Source organism: Mobula birostris, chromosome 16, assembly GCF_030028105.1.
Source record: "Mobula birostris isolate sMobBir1 chromosome 16, sMobBir1.hap1, whole genome shotgun sequence".
Taxonomy (NCBI): Eukaryota; Metazoa; Chordata; class Chondrichthyes; order Myliobatiformes; family Myliobatidae; genus Mobula; species Mobula birostris.
Window position 1 is genome coordinate 56,372,369 of NC_092385.1, and position 13,221 is coordinate 56,385,589.

The 13,221-nt window shown below is 43.4% G+C and overlaps 1 protein-coding gene across 5 annotated transcripts in view; it reads left to right on the top strand.

Moving 5' to 3' along the window:
• The window catches only part of srgap3 (SLIT-ROBO Rho GTPase activating protein 3), a 301,106-nt gene that overhangs the window by 176,955 nt on the left and 110,930 nt on the right, over window positions 1–13,221 (top strand). For all 5 annotated transcript variants that reach the window (XM_072280674.1, XM_072280676.1, XM_072280675.1 and 2 more), the window contains exon 6: window positions 12,423–12,551. In XM_072280674.1, the coding sequence (XP_072136775.1) occupies window positions 12,423–12,551 (129 nt within the window). The remainder of the gene's footprint in view (window positions 1–12,422; window positions 12,552–13,221) is intronic.

Sequence of the window (13,221 nt, forward strand, 5' to 3'; positions counted from 1 at the left end):
TCATTAAAAGCTCCTCATACGTTAACCCTGTCATTTCCATAATCATTCTCATGAACCTCCTCTAGACCCTCTTTAATGTAACCCTTTCTTAGATAAGCAGCCCAAAACTTCTCACAATACTGCAAAGTGTGGCTGACCAATGCCTTATTAATCCTCGGCATTAAGGAATTGAATTGACTTTACTTCTTGCATTCATCACATACATGAGGAGTAAAAATCTTTATGTTACATCATAGTAATTTATAATAATTTCATAAATAGAACTGTCAATGTAATATAGAGTACACTCAGATCAGCATGAGTTCATCAGTCTGATGGCCTGGTGGAAGATGCTGTCCCGGAGCCTGTTGGTCCTGGCTTTTATGCTGCGGTACCGCTTCCCGGATGGTAGCAGCTGGAATAGATTGTGGTTGGGGTGACTCGGGTCCCCAATGATCCTACGGGCCCTTTTTTCACACCTGTCTTTGTAAATGTCCTGAATCATGGGAAGTTCACATCTACAGATGCACTGGACTGTCCACACCACTCTCTGCAGAGTCCTGCAATTAAGGGAGGTACAGTTCCCATAGCAGGCAGTGATGCAGCCAGTCAGGATGCTCTCAATTGTGCCTTGCTTTTATATTCTAGTCCTCTTGAAATGAATGCTAATGTTGTACAGTATGTGCCTTCCTTACCACTGACTCAACCTGCCAGTTAACTTCAAAGGATTCCTGCACAAGGACTTCCAAATCGCCAGTCAGATTTCTCTATTTTTCCCCATTTAGAAAATAGTCTATGCCTTCATTCCTTCTGTCAATGTACATCACAATACACTCCCTTACACTATATTCCATCTGCCACTTTTTTGCCCAGTCTCCTAATCTGTCCAAGTTTCTCTGTAAACTCCCGGCTTCCTCAACAGTAACTGCCCCTCCACCTACAGTATCTTCATATCGTCCACAAACTTGGCCACAAAACGTGACATATAACGTGAAAAGAAGCAGTCCCAATTTCGACCCCCTTTGGAACACCACTCTCACCAGCAGCCAATCCAAAATGGATCCCTTTATTCCCATTCTTTGCCTGCTGCAGTCAGCCAATTTTCTATCCATGCTAGTATGTTTCCTATAATACCATGGGCCCTAATTTTGTTTAGCAGCCTTATGGGCGGCACCTGGTCGAAGGCCTTATGAAAATCCTAGTAACTGACATCCACTGACTCTCCTTTGTCTATCCTGTCTGGTATTTTCTCAAAGAACTCTAACGGATTTGTCAGGCAAAATTTCCTCTTAAGGAAACTATGTCGACTTTGACCTATTTTATGTGCCTCCAAGTGCCCTGAAACCTCATCCTTATTAATAGACTCCAACATCTTCCCAAAACACTGACTGGTCTATAATTTCCTCTCTTTTGCCTCCTTCCCTTCTTAACAAGTGGAGTGGCTTTTGCAATTTTCCAGTCCTCCGTAACCATCCCAGAATCTGGTGATTCTTGAAAGGTCACTAATAATTCCTCCAAAATCTCTGCAGTCACCTCCTTCAGAATACTGGGGTGCAGTCCATCTGGTCTAGTTGAGGACTTCGCTGGCATGATGGGTTAAACAGGGCTGTATCATAGTGCCCACCCTATTTGCCATCTTTATTGCTACCATCCTTCACCTCATCGGCCAAGACCTGCCACAGGGAATCTCAATGGTGTACGGAATGGACAGCAGGCTTTTTGACGTCAACCAGTTCAAGGCCAAGGAAAAGGACAGCACCTCCAATATCATGGAGCTTCAGTATGTGGATGACAACGCCATCGAAGCACACTTTGAAGAAGACCTCTGATGTACCCTGAATGTCTTTGCCAAGGCTTGTCTCGAATATAAAAAAGACACAGGTCTCATGCCAGCCACGACCCAACCAGTCATTTATCCAGCCCTCCATAAAAGATGACAATATCACCTTTGAAAATGCAGACCACTTTCCCTGCTTTGGCAACATTCTCTCCTCAAAAGCAGGCGTCGACTCAAAGATCAACACCTGAGTAGTGCTAATGAAGCCTATGCAACATTAAGGAAAAGAGTCTTTGAAGATTGTGACCTACAGGTCCAACTAAAACAGGTCTATAGAGCAGTTGTCCTTCCTACATTACTGTATGGAGCTGAATCATGGACCAACTACGGTAGGCAGCTGAAAGCTCTGGAACAATACCATTAAAGATCCTTATGAAAGATTTTGAGGATCAGCTGGAAGGACAGACACGCTAACACCTGCATACTGGAGGATTCCAACAAAGCAGCATCTCCAACAGGATAAATCAATACCAACTCGGATGGATAGGTTATGTCTCCGGATGTCTAAATGATGTGTCCCCAGATAGTTCCTTTACTTCCAGCTGAAGAATGATCAGCAAGCCCCTGGTGGGCAAAGGAAATGCTTTAAAAATAATACCAACATCAGCCTGAAGAAATTCAGCATTACATCTAAAAACTGGGAAGACGTTGCACTGAATAGATATGCCTGGAGGAAATCTGTTCAAGAGGGAGCTGCACTAAATGAGAGTGACCTCCATTGTGCCACAAAGAGGGAGCAGCAGCTGCAAAAGGAGAGACTGAACAACCAAAAGACCCATCCCCAGCCACCACTTACTCCCGCCCACTCTCGCACCAGAGTATCTGGGATCCTAGATCCTAGATCGGCCTCTGCAGCCAGCCAAGGACCCACCAATGGACAACCCCTTGGGAGAACATCATACTCGTCTTGAGTGATTGCACTACTACGTTGCCTGGGACAACTGTGACACAGATGTTGCTTAGTGTTTATCAGAGCGTGGCTGAACGTTGTGTGGAGTCTTACTGCCTGCAGCTATAAGCTGCTTCATTTGCTGACGATGTGCCTACAGAATGGAACATTGTGTGATCATTAGTGAACATCCCCACTCCTGGCCTTATGCTGCCTCTTTTAATTGGCTCTTCATTGATTAAAAGTGGGGGGATATTAGACAGGACTTCTTAACCATGGCTCCTGTTTACCTGAGCAGACAAACTGGATAACTCCTGAAAAGTACCACTGAATCTCAGTGCGAGTGCTGGCTTCTGTCATAGCAAGTCTCTGGTTGACCCTTGAACCCAAAAGAGGAAGCATATATCGAGGAATGGGTAACTGAGTTGAAGGTGCTGCAATGTTTAATGAAGATTTCTGTATTGTTTCAGGTTCCATTTCTCGCTATGTGACAGTTGGTGCATGGTCTCTATGGAAACGGACGTGCTCTGTTTGCAATAGTGTGCCAATTGGGAGTGAACAATTATGTTCCTACTACAACCAGCATTTACTTACAATCTCAATGTTGAATGAATGAAGCCTTGGTGGGGGGGGGGGGGAGTTTGGTGGAATGTTCAGTCACCTAATACTTTGCCTTTTCAGTCAGGAATCTGCTGAGACTGTTGATTCCCTCTCTCTGCTCTGTTTGGTGCCAGCTCAGCTCAGTTGTCAGGTCATCCAAGCACAAAGGAGACCAAACATTTGTCAGACTCTCAGAATCAGCAAAAGCACGTAGCAATAGTGAACGTTATTGTAATCTTACAGCAAGGTGGCTTCATCTGCTCTGCGGTTCTGCTGAAGTGAGAAGTGTTTCCTTGAAGCAGTGTGATCTAATACATTCAGTGGCCATTTTATTAGGTACCTCCTATACCTAATAAAGTGGCCACTGGGTGTATGTACCAGTGTGATCCCAGCGCAAGAACACAAGCAAAAAGGAGATTCAGTAGGCCACTCAGCCCATCAACCCTGTCCCACCATTCAGTACGATTGTTGTTGTGATATAAGCTCAATATACACGTGTGAAATACAAATAAAAATATAAATAAACGTGTGAAATATAAATGGGATTATATTGAGTGAAGTTATTGAATGGGATTAGATTTGATATTACATTTTTATTTGAGATTGGAAGAGATTTTTAAAAAGAAATTCAAAAAGAGATTCATTATTTCCCCATTCATACTGACGACTATGACATAAGAACAATAGAGCAGAGCATCTAAGTCGAGCCGTCCTTTGCCTCGCGGCACCAAAGACCTGAATTCACTCCTGGCTTTGGATGCTGACTATGTGGAGCTTGCACGTTCTTTCTGTGGCCCCGTGGGTTTCCTTCCACCCTGAGATTGACGGGCTGCTGGGGGTTAATTGGCCTCTGTAAACTGCCCCTTGTGTGCAGCAGAATGGAAAAATCTGCAGAATGGGAGTTGATGGGAACAATGGGATTACTATAAAATGCCATTTGATAGCATGGATTTGATGAGCTGAATGGCCTGTTTATCGCTCTCTGAGTTTGAGATGCCTTTTAACCTTGCTCCATCTGGATGACCAGACCAGCTTAAGGCTCTGCAGGTGCCAGTCCATATCTTGGGGACATATTGAAGTTTTTACATTTAATTTTATTCTGCCTCCCTATGGTTTCGAGTGACAGATTCTCGCAGATGCCTGGCCCTATTACTGATTTCTTTCACACTCTTCCCTATGTTTCAGATATTAAATTTGTTCATGTGAAAATGTCAAAATCTTTCTGAATCTAAATTAGAGAGTTCCATTGGTTGTTATTCTGTGGTCTTCTCAAAAAAGTCAAGGAGATTTATCGATCGCAAAGTTCTGCTAAATTCCTGTGGGTTGCAGTTCTTATGCAATTGTGCCCTCGTACAAGCTGCTTAGTTTACTCCCTTAAACCAGACTCCAAAATATCACCAGGTAGTCATGTCCTGTCTTGGGATTGAAGGTGTTTGGTTGTTAACACAAGCAACTCATTTCACTCTATGTTCTGATACTCATCTGAATCTATGAAGCTAAGTAGGCAAGAGCTGGCTCGATTGATTTATCTATTTTTCTAATCATCACTTACAAACATCTGTGTTTATTATCTAGATGTAATAATCACAGTCACTTTTAGTCTGCAAAATTCGTGATGACCTTCTTCAGAAGAAGTAAATTATATCCCATCTAGCCTTCACCCATCAAGGTGCAAATTGAGGCTTGTTCAAAATGATTAGCGAGAGGACTTCTATTTGAACTAAAGTCCTGATGGTGCTTTGTAGCTGAATCACCCATTCTTCACTTTTGTATTCTTAACATTGTTGGACATACCAATGACATGAAACATAATCAAACAACTGCTAATTATTTTCCCGCAAAAACAGGAGCCAAATGAATGGATTCAGCTTTATGCGGGATCCAAGCATCAGCCTCGTTGAGCCTGAATATCTTTAAGCAATTGGTCATACAGATTAACTCTAACTGCAGTAACACACACGAAAAGCTGGAGGTCAGGCAGCCTCTATGGAGAGAAATAATCCCAACAAAGGGCCTTGGCCCAAAATGTCAACTGTCCATTCCCTCCACGGATGCTGCCTGACCTACTGGGTTCCTCCAGCATTTGTGTGTGTTGCTCAGGGTCAGCAGAATCTCTTGTGTTAAATCAAACTGCAGTCTATGAAATCTATGCAGAGACCTAGATGGCAAATAATTGCTAAATTAAATTGGTTCATATTGTCACATCTACCAATGAATTTTTTTTTTGTTTTGGTTGCTGTCCATTCAGATCATTTCATTACATTAATGATTGAGGGAAAATAATAACAGCATGTATAATAGCATTACAGTACAGGTAAAGTACAGTGCAGACAGACAGTAAGTTGTCAGGCCCTAAAAAGAAAGTTGTATTGGCCAAACAACCCAGCCAAAACCTCCCACAACTAATTCAGGAAAGTGATGTGATATGGGAAATGGGCTGGAGAATCTCTGTTTGGGCATAGTCATTGAGCTGATGATCTTATAATCCTATTAGCAGTCTATCACACAAAAAAAACTCCAAGTGGATAATTTACACCCAATGGCCATTTTATTAGGTTCACCTGACCACCTGCTCGTTAATGTAAATATCTAACCAGCCAATCATGTGGCAGCAACTCAGTGCATAAAAGCACGCAGACATATAACCATATAACAATTACAGCACGGAAACAGGCCATCTCGGCCCTTCTAGTCCATGCTGAACTCTTACCCTATCCTACTCCCACCGACCTGTACTCAGCCCATAACCCTCCATTCCTTTCCTGTCCATATATCTATCCAAGTTAACTTTAAACGACAACATCGAACCTGCCTCAACAACTTCTGCTGGAAGCTCGTTCCACACAGCTACGACTCTCTGAGTAAAGAAGTTCCCCCTCATGTTACCCCTAAACTTTTGTCCTTTAACTCTCAACTCATTTCCCCTGGTTTGAATCTTCCCCACTCTCAATGGAAAAAGCCTATCCACGTCAACTCTATCAATCCCCTTCATAATTTTTAATACCTCTATCAGTCTCCCCTCAACCTTCTACACTCCAAAGAATAAAGACCTAACTTGTTCAACGTTTCTCTGTAACTTGGGAGATGAAACCCAGCAACATTTTAGTAAATCTCCTCTGTACTCTCAATTTTATTGACAACTTTCCTATAATTCAGTGACCAGAACCGTACACAATACTCCAAATTTGGCCTTACCAATGCCTTATACAATTTCAACATTACATCCCAACTCCTATACTCAATGCTCTGATTAATAAAGGCCAGCAAACCAAAAGCTTTCTTCACCACCCTATCCACATGAGATTCCACCTTCAGGGAACTATGCACCATTATTCCTAGATCCCTCTGTTCTACAGCATTCTTCAATACCCTACCATTTACCATGTATGTCCTATTTTGATTAGTCCTACCAAAATGTAGCACCTCGCAAGGTGAGGTTCAGTTATTGTTCAGACCAAACATCAGAATGGGGAAGAAATGTGATCTATGTGACTTTGACTGTGGAATGATTGCCGGGGCCAGATGAAATGACTTGAGTATGTCATAAGTTCATATCCTGGGATTTTGATACATAACATTCTCTAGATTTTACAGAGAATGGTGTGAAAAGCACAAAAAAAAAATCCTGTGAGCGGCAGTTTTGTGGCCAAAAATGCCTCGTTAATAGGAGAGTTCAGAGGAGAATGGCCAGACTGGTCCAAGCTGACTGGAAGGCAACAGTAACTCAGATAACTGCAGTGGTGTGCAGAAGAGCATCTCTGAAAACTCAACACGTTAAAGCTTGAAATAGATGAGCCACTAATAAAGTGGTAACTGAATATATTTTATCAGTTAAATTCAGGGGCTACTTTGGCACAATACTCCATCTCAGGCAAGTAATTACCGCTTTGTTGAAGAAATGCAAGCCAGGACAGCAAGAAAATTCTTTACTCGCGGGTATCTTTTTTTCCACGGGGAGTGATGGTGCCTGCTGTAGGTTATCTGGGTAGCAGTGGAAACAAGCAATTGGGTGGAGTTTAATAAGCTTATAAATATGAAGGGAATGGAGGGATGTGGATGATAAATAGGAAGAGGACATTCATCAGCAGCAAGTACAGCACAACATAATGGGCTAAATGGCCTCTCCTGTGCTGTGCTCTTCTACAGCATGTTCTTTGTTCTCTGCTTTGTAATGTTCCAGCAGTGCCTGGACAGACGTGTTTCAGAATTACTGCCTTACCGGGGGGTGCAGCACTTCTTTAGTGCTGTATTGGAAGTGGCAGCTAAACTTGAAGCTCGATAGATAAAAACATCAAGTCTTTTGGCTCATTGGGTATCACAGGACCTCTGCAGTTAATAACTAATGAACCTGCATCCATGAATTGGGATTTTGCTAATAAGGACAGCGGAAACACGAAGGGAAGCCACCTCTGTGCGGCCACATCAAACTTTTGGGCTCCTTATCTGAGAAAGGATGTGCTGGCATTGGAGAGGGTTCACAGGAGAGTCACAAGAATGATCCCAGGAATGAAAGGGTTAATATAAGAGGAGCATTTTATGGCTCTGGTCCTGTAATTGCTGGAGTTTAGAAGAATAGGGGGACATCACATTGAAACCTATCAAATATTGAATGGCCTAGATAGAGCGGATATGGAGAGGATGTTTCCTGTAATGGGAGAGACTAGGACCAGAGGTCACAGTTTCAGAATACAAGGACATCCCTTTAGAACAGAGGTGAGGAGGAATTTCTTTAGCCAGAGGGTGTTATATCTGTGGAATTCATTGCCACAAATGGCTGTGGAGGCCAATTTATTGGGCATATATAAAGCTGCCAGATTCCTGATTAGTAAGAGAGTCAAAAGTTACAGGGAGAAGACAGGAGATGGGGTTGAGGAGGACAATAAGTGAGATGTGATGGAATGGCAGTGCAAATTCAATGAGTCAAACATCCTAATTCTGCTCTTATGTTTTATGATCTTATGAACTTATTAGGCCAAATTATGCTGAAATCTGCCAGTTGTTCCAATTGAAGTAAACCCCAGATTTCCACACGTGCTGTGAATCATTGATATCGGAAACTATTGAGTATGTGGGCTCTCCAGCGTTGCTTTTGACTAAGACAAACAACAGAAGTGGAACTGCCAAGAGTACGTTAGCATTGTCTGGAACAATGATGTATCAACAGCTGTGTACATCTCTATTCCTAAAGGGGCGCTTGCTTCCGCACATAAAATTGCACAATCAGACTATTAACTTTTATGAATTCAGCAATTAACTAATTATTTATAGAGATAAATAGGTATACACAGTTACAACTTAAGCAATTATAAATTAATCTCTTAGGACATCGCTGCAGGAGTTTCTCAGGGTGATGGGGTATAGGTTCCTACGCACAACCATCTCCTGTTACTTCCACCGTGATCTTTCCTCCATCATTAACAGGTTTATTTGCTGATTACACAGTGTTCCATTCTATCTGTACTCCCTCTGATAATGAAGCAGCCCATGCCTGCATGCAACAACACCAGGGCAACACATTGGCATGGGCCAATAGGTGGCAAGTAATGTTCATGCCACAGAAGTACGGCCATCAACAAAAAGTGTGACCATTTTCCCTAAACGTTCAAAGGCATCAGCATCCTGATCAGCATTAACCAGGGGCTGGTGAGAGAGTGGGTATCCTGGCAATGGACCCACCTTCCAGTGTTCCATAGGCTCTCTACCAACTCGGAGTGATGCCAGCTGGTGATTCACATTCAGAGTTACTTATCACGTGTACATCAAAACAACCAATGAATGCGTCGCATGCGTTAATAGCCAAACTTCCTTATTGCCCCGGGAGCAGCCCGCAAGTGTCAGCACACATTCCGGTGCGAACATACCATGCCCATAATGCTTGGCAGAACAAGCAACAAAACAAGCCCCTGACCTCTCTGTCTGCTCCCCTCCCACCCACACACACACACATGGACTGTCCTCCAACTCCAGGGTAGCCCTGATTTTTTTTATTGTAATGCTCTCTGTCTTTACACCTCAGTAGAGCTACTAGGACTTGATGTTTCAATCCCAATGGTAAGTCGGCACTCTCGATGTTGGCAGTGGGCTTGGAGTGGTGACAAGGAGGGAGGGTAGGTACATCATCGGGGTCATCAGGTGGGCACCCTCCTTCTTTGACGTTTCGTTGACAAGCCCACGACATCTTCAGAGGCCTCAATGGTGCTACCTGGCGTCCCAGATACACCCCCCTCAGTTCCATACCCTCCTATCTTCATCTTGCAGCCCAGTTGTTGTCTTCCCTTTTCATCCAAATCCAATTGCTGCTTTCGTCTGCTGCATTTGACAAGAACTTGATTGCTTGTTGGAGGGAGTGACCCATCACCCCCATCTTCTTCAATAGACTGGTTGTAGATTCAGCAATTGGGAGCAAGATTGTGTCAAACAAATGGCAGCATTAAAGCCATAGTGACAATGGATGGAAAATGGATGAATGGCAAAGCATGGCACTGACATCATGAAAGGTTTTCAGAAGGAACACTACTCTCCGTGAGCTCAAATCCAAAAACATACAAGGAACTCAATGAATCTGCAACAAAACATCTAACTGGATCTGGGGTTTAGCTTCATTTATCAGATGTCCATCAGGACATACAGTGAAATGTGCCATTTGCACCTGAGAGATGGACTGGGTACAGCCCACGAGCGTCGTCACATATTCTGGTGCCAACGTAACATTCCCACAATGCTCGGCAGAGCAACACAGAACGCAACAAGCACCAAAGCAACAAAAGCAAAGCAAGCCCCCCTCCCTCCCACCCACTCACTCACACGGACAGCCCTCCAGCTCCGGGACATGCCCCCAGCCTCCGGCATGCGGTGGGATGCATCTATTGCGTTAACAACCAATACATCTCAGATGTGCTGGCGGCAGCCTGCAGGTTTTGCCAGAAATTCTGGCACCCACATAGCATTTCCCTCGGCAGAACAGAACCAGCAATGAAGCAGCAGCAGAACAGGCCTCGATTCCCCATTTCTATCATGGGTGCCCCATGATGGCAGAGGCCGTACCATCACCAATTTACACCGTCACCTGGACATCACATCGATGCACCACCTGCTTAGCAGGTAACGGCACAAACCGCCAATACCTGCTTAGTCACCTGCTTTACTGGATCTAAATCCCGGAACACCCTCTCGATAGCACTAGGGATACCCTCACCAGAAGCATCCCAGCAGTTCCAGAAGGTGTTCATACGGGTCTAGGAGGTCATTAGGAATAAGATGATATTTTCTGATTGTTCCAGTGATGACCACAACCTCAGAACAAAAGCTGATTGAGCTGGCTCTTCAAGGTAAAGCTCCCTCTGGGTTGCCTCGATGACAGATACATTCCACACCAGGATGAAACTTCTGTTTCACAAACCAATGATCATTTCAGGGCTTCCTTTGCATTTCTCCACTTATATCTCCTGCACACCCTGTCACCGGGGGAAAGACCCACGGCCACAAAGGACGATATCAAACCCATCTGAAGGGATACTTGCTGTGTTTTCATCAGTGACCTAACTACTAGGAAAGAGTGTCGTCTGTTTGCATTTTGTACGTTGTGAGTGATGTAGAAAATGGGAGCCCTCAGGAAGGAGTTGGAATTCCATGCATAGTGAGAGAATGGAAAAATTCTGGTTCACTTCCTAGAAAAAGACACAAAATTCATTCACATTATATAGAACATAAAGACATGGGATGTAGAAAATAGGTGTAGAAGAAGGCCTTTCAGCCCATTGAGACTGCTCTGCTCTTCAATATACTGCGCATGGCCGTTCATCTAACTGCAGTACTCACATTAGCTTGGTTTCACCAACCAGACCCCGTCTACGTCCTTGGGAATAAATGGGAAGAGGTTTGGTCCATCAGGTTTACTTTATACTTTACTGTCGTCAAACAATTGATACTAGAACGTGCAATCATCACAGCGATATTTGATTCTGCGCTTTGCGCTCCCTGGAGTACAAATCGATAGTAAATATTAAAAATTTAAATTATAGTTCATAAATAGAAAGCAGAAAAAGGAAAGTAAGGTACTGCAAACAAACCGAGAGGCAGGTCCGGATATTTGGAGGGTACGGCCCAGATAAAGTATAAAGTAAAAAGGTTTAACATAAGACATAGCAGAATTAAACCATTTGGCTTATCCAGTCTGCTCCGCTAGTCCATCATGCCTGACTTATTGTCCCTCTCAACCCCATTCTCCTGTAACCCTTGACACCCTTAATAATCAAGAACCTATCAACCTCTGCTTTAAATATACCCAATGACTTGGCCTTCACGGCCGTCTGTGGCAAATATTGCACAGGTTCACCACCCTCTGGCTGAAGAAATCCCTCCTTATCTCTGTTCTCAAGGGGTGTCCTTCTATTCTGAGACTGTGCCCTCTGGGCATAGACAACTCCTCTGTAGTAAACATCCTTGCAAAGTCCACTGTATCTAGGCCTTACAGTATTTGAAAGGTTTCAGTGAGATCCCCCTCAATCTTCCAAACTCAAATGAGTACAGACCCAGAGCCACCAAATGCTCCCATTATTAGAAATACCTTCTCCACATCTACTCTATCTAGGCTTTCCAGTATTCAATAGGTTTCAATTAGATTCCACACCCCACCCCCCCGGACATTCCTCTAAAATCCAGTGATAACAAGCCCAGAGCCATCAAAATGCTCTTCATACCTTAACCTTTTCATTCCCGGATTCATTCTTGTAAACCTCCTGGATCCTCTCTAATGCTAACGAATTATTTCCTAGATATGGGACCAAAGCTGTTAAACTCAAGTGAGTACAGGCCCAGAGCTACCTCATATATTAACCCTTTCATTCCTGGGGTCATTCTTGTAAACCTCCTGTGGACCCTCTCCAATGCCAGTATTTGGGTATAAGTTCCATATAACTGGAGTAAATGTGAAGAGCTGTGCTCATTGGAATGCCGCATTAAATAGTAAGAGGTTTGAAATTAGATATATTGGAGTGATTTTTCTACATCAGATGTGATAATATGACGAGATTAAACATAATCTTGAATGAGCTCATATCTATTGGTCATTTCTGAATGTGTGAAGTTCAATAAATATTTTTGTACCTTTTTCCCCAGCGTCAAGCCAAGTATTCTGAAAACAAACTGAAGTGCACAAAAGCAAGGAACGACTACCTGCTTAACCTTGCGGCAACAAACGCTGCGGTGGCCAAGTACTACATCCACGATGTCTCCGACCTGATTGATGTCAGTATTCATTGCTTCTCTCACGAATTCTGCACCTGTTAAGGTGCTAGTGTTTTGCACTAGAGGTAGCACACGTTCCTTCCAGTTCTGATTCGCCTTTTGCAGAATGTCCCTCCCAATAATGTGTACTGGGTGCAGAGGGCAGGGTGGAATAGCAAACAAAACTGTGCTGTACCACAAAAGACCTTTCAGATCACAGCGTCTGTGTTGCTATGACACCGGTTTAAAATAATCCTATCTGTCTGAATGTTGTCTACATCTCTCCATTTCCCGCCTAGTTCACGGCGCTGTCTAATTGTCTCTAAAACATTGCAATTGTATCTGCTTACAGTACATTCCCAGGCAGTGCGTTCCAGGTATATACCAGTTTTTGTGTAAATAATTTACCTCACAATTCTCTTTTAAACTCTTTCCTCTCCCTTCTATCTATAGCCTGCCATATTTGACATTTCCACCTGGGGAGAAATATACCTCTCATAATTTTATATATGCTCAGCAAATTCAGATTTAGATTTATTTATTACATGCACATTTAAACATACAATGAAATGCGTTAACAACCAGCACACCTAAGGGTGTGCTAGGGGGCTGCCCGCAAGTGTCACTACACATTTTGGCGCCAACATTGCTTGCCCACAATGAGTGGTAAATCAACACAGAATACGACAAG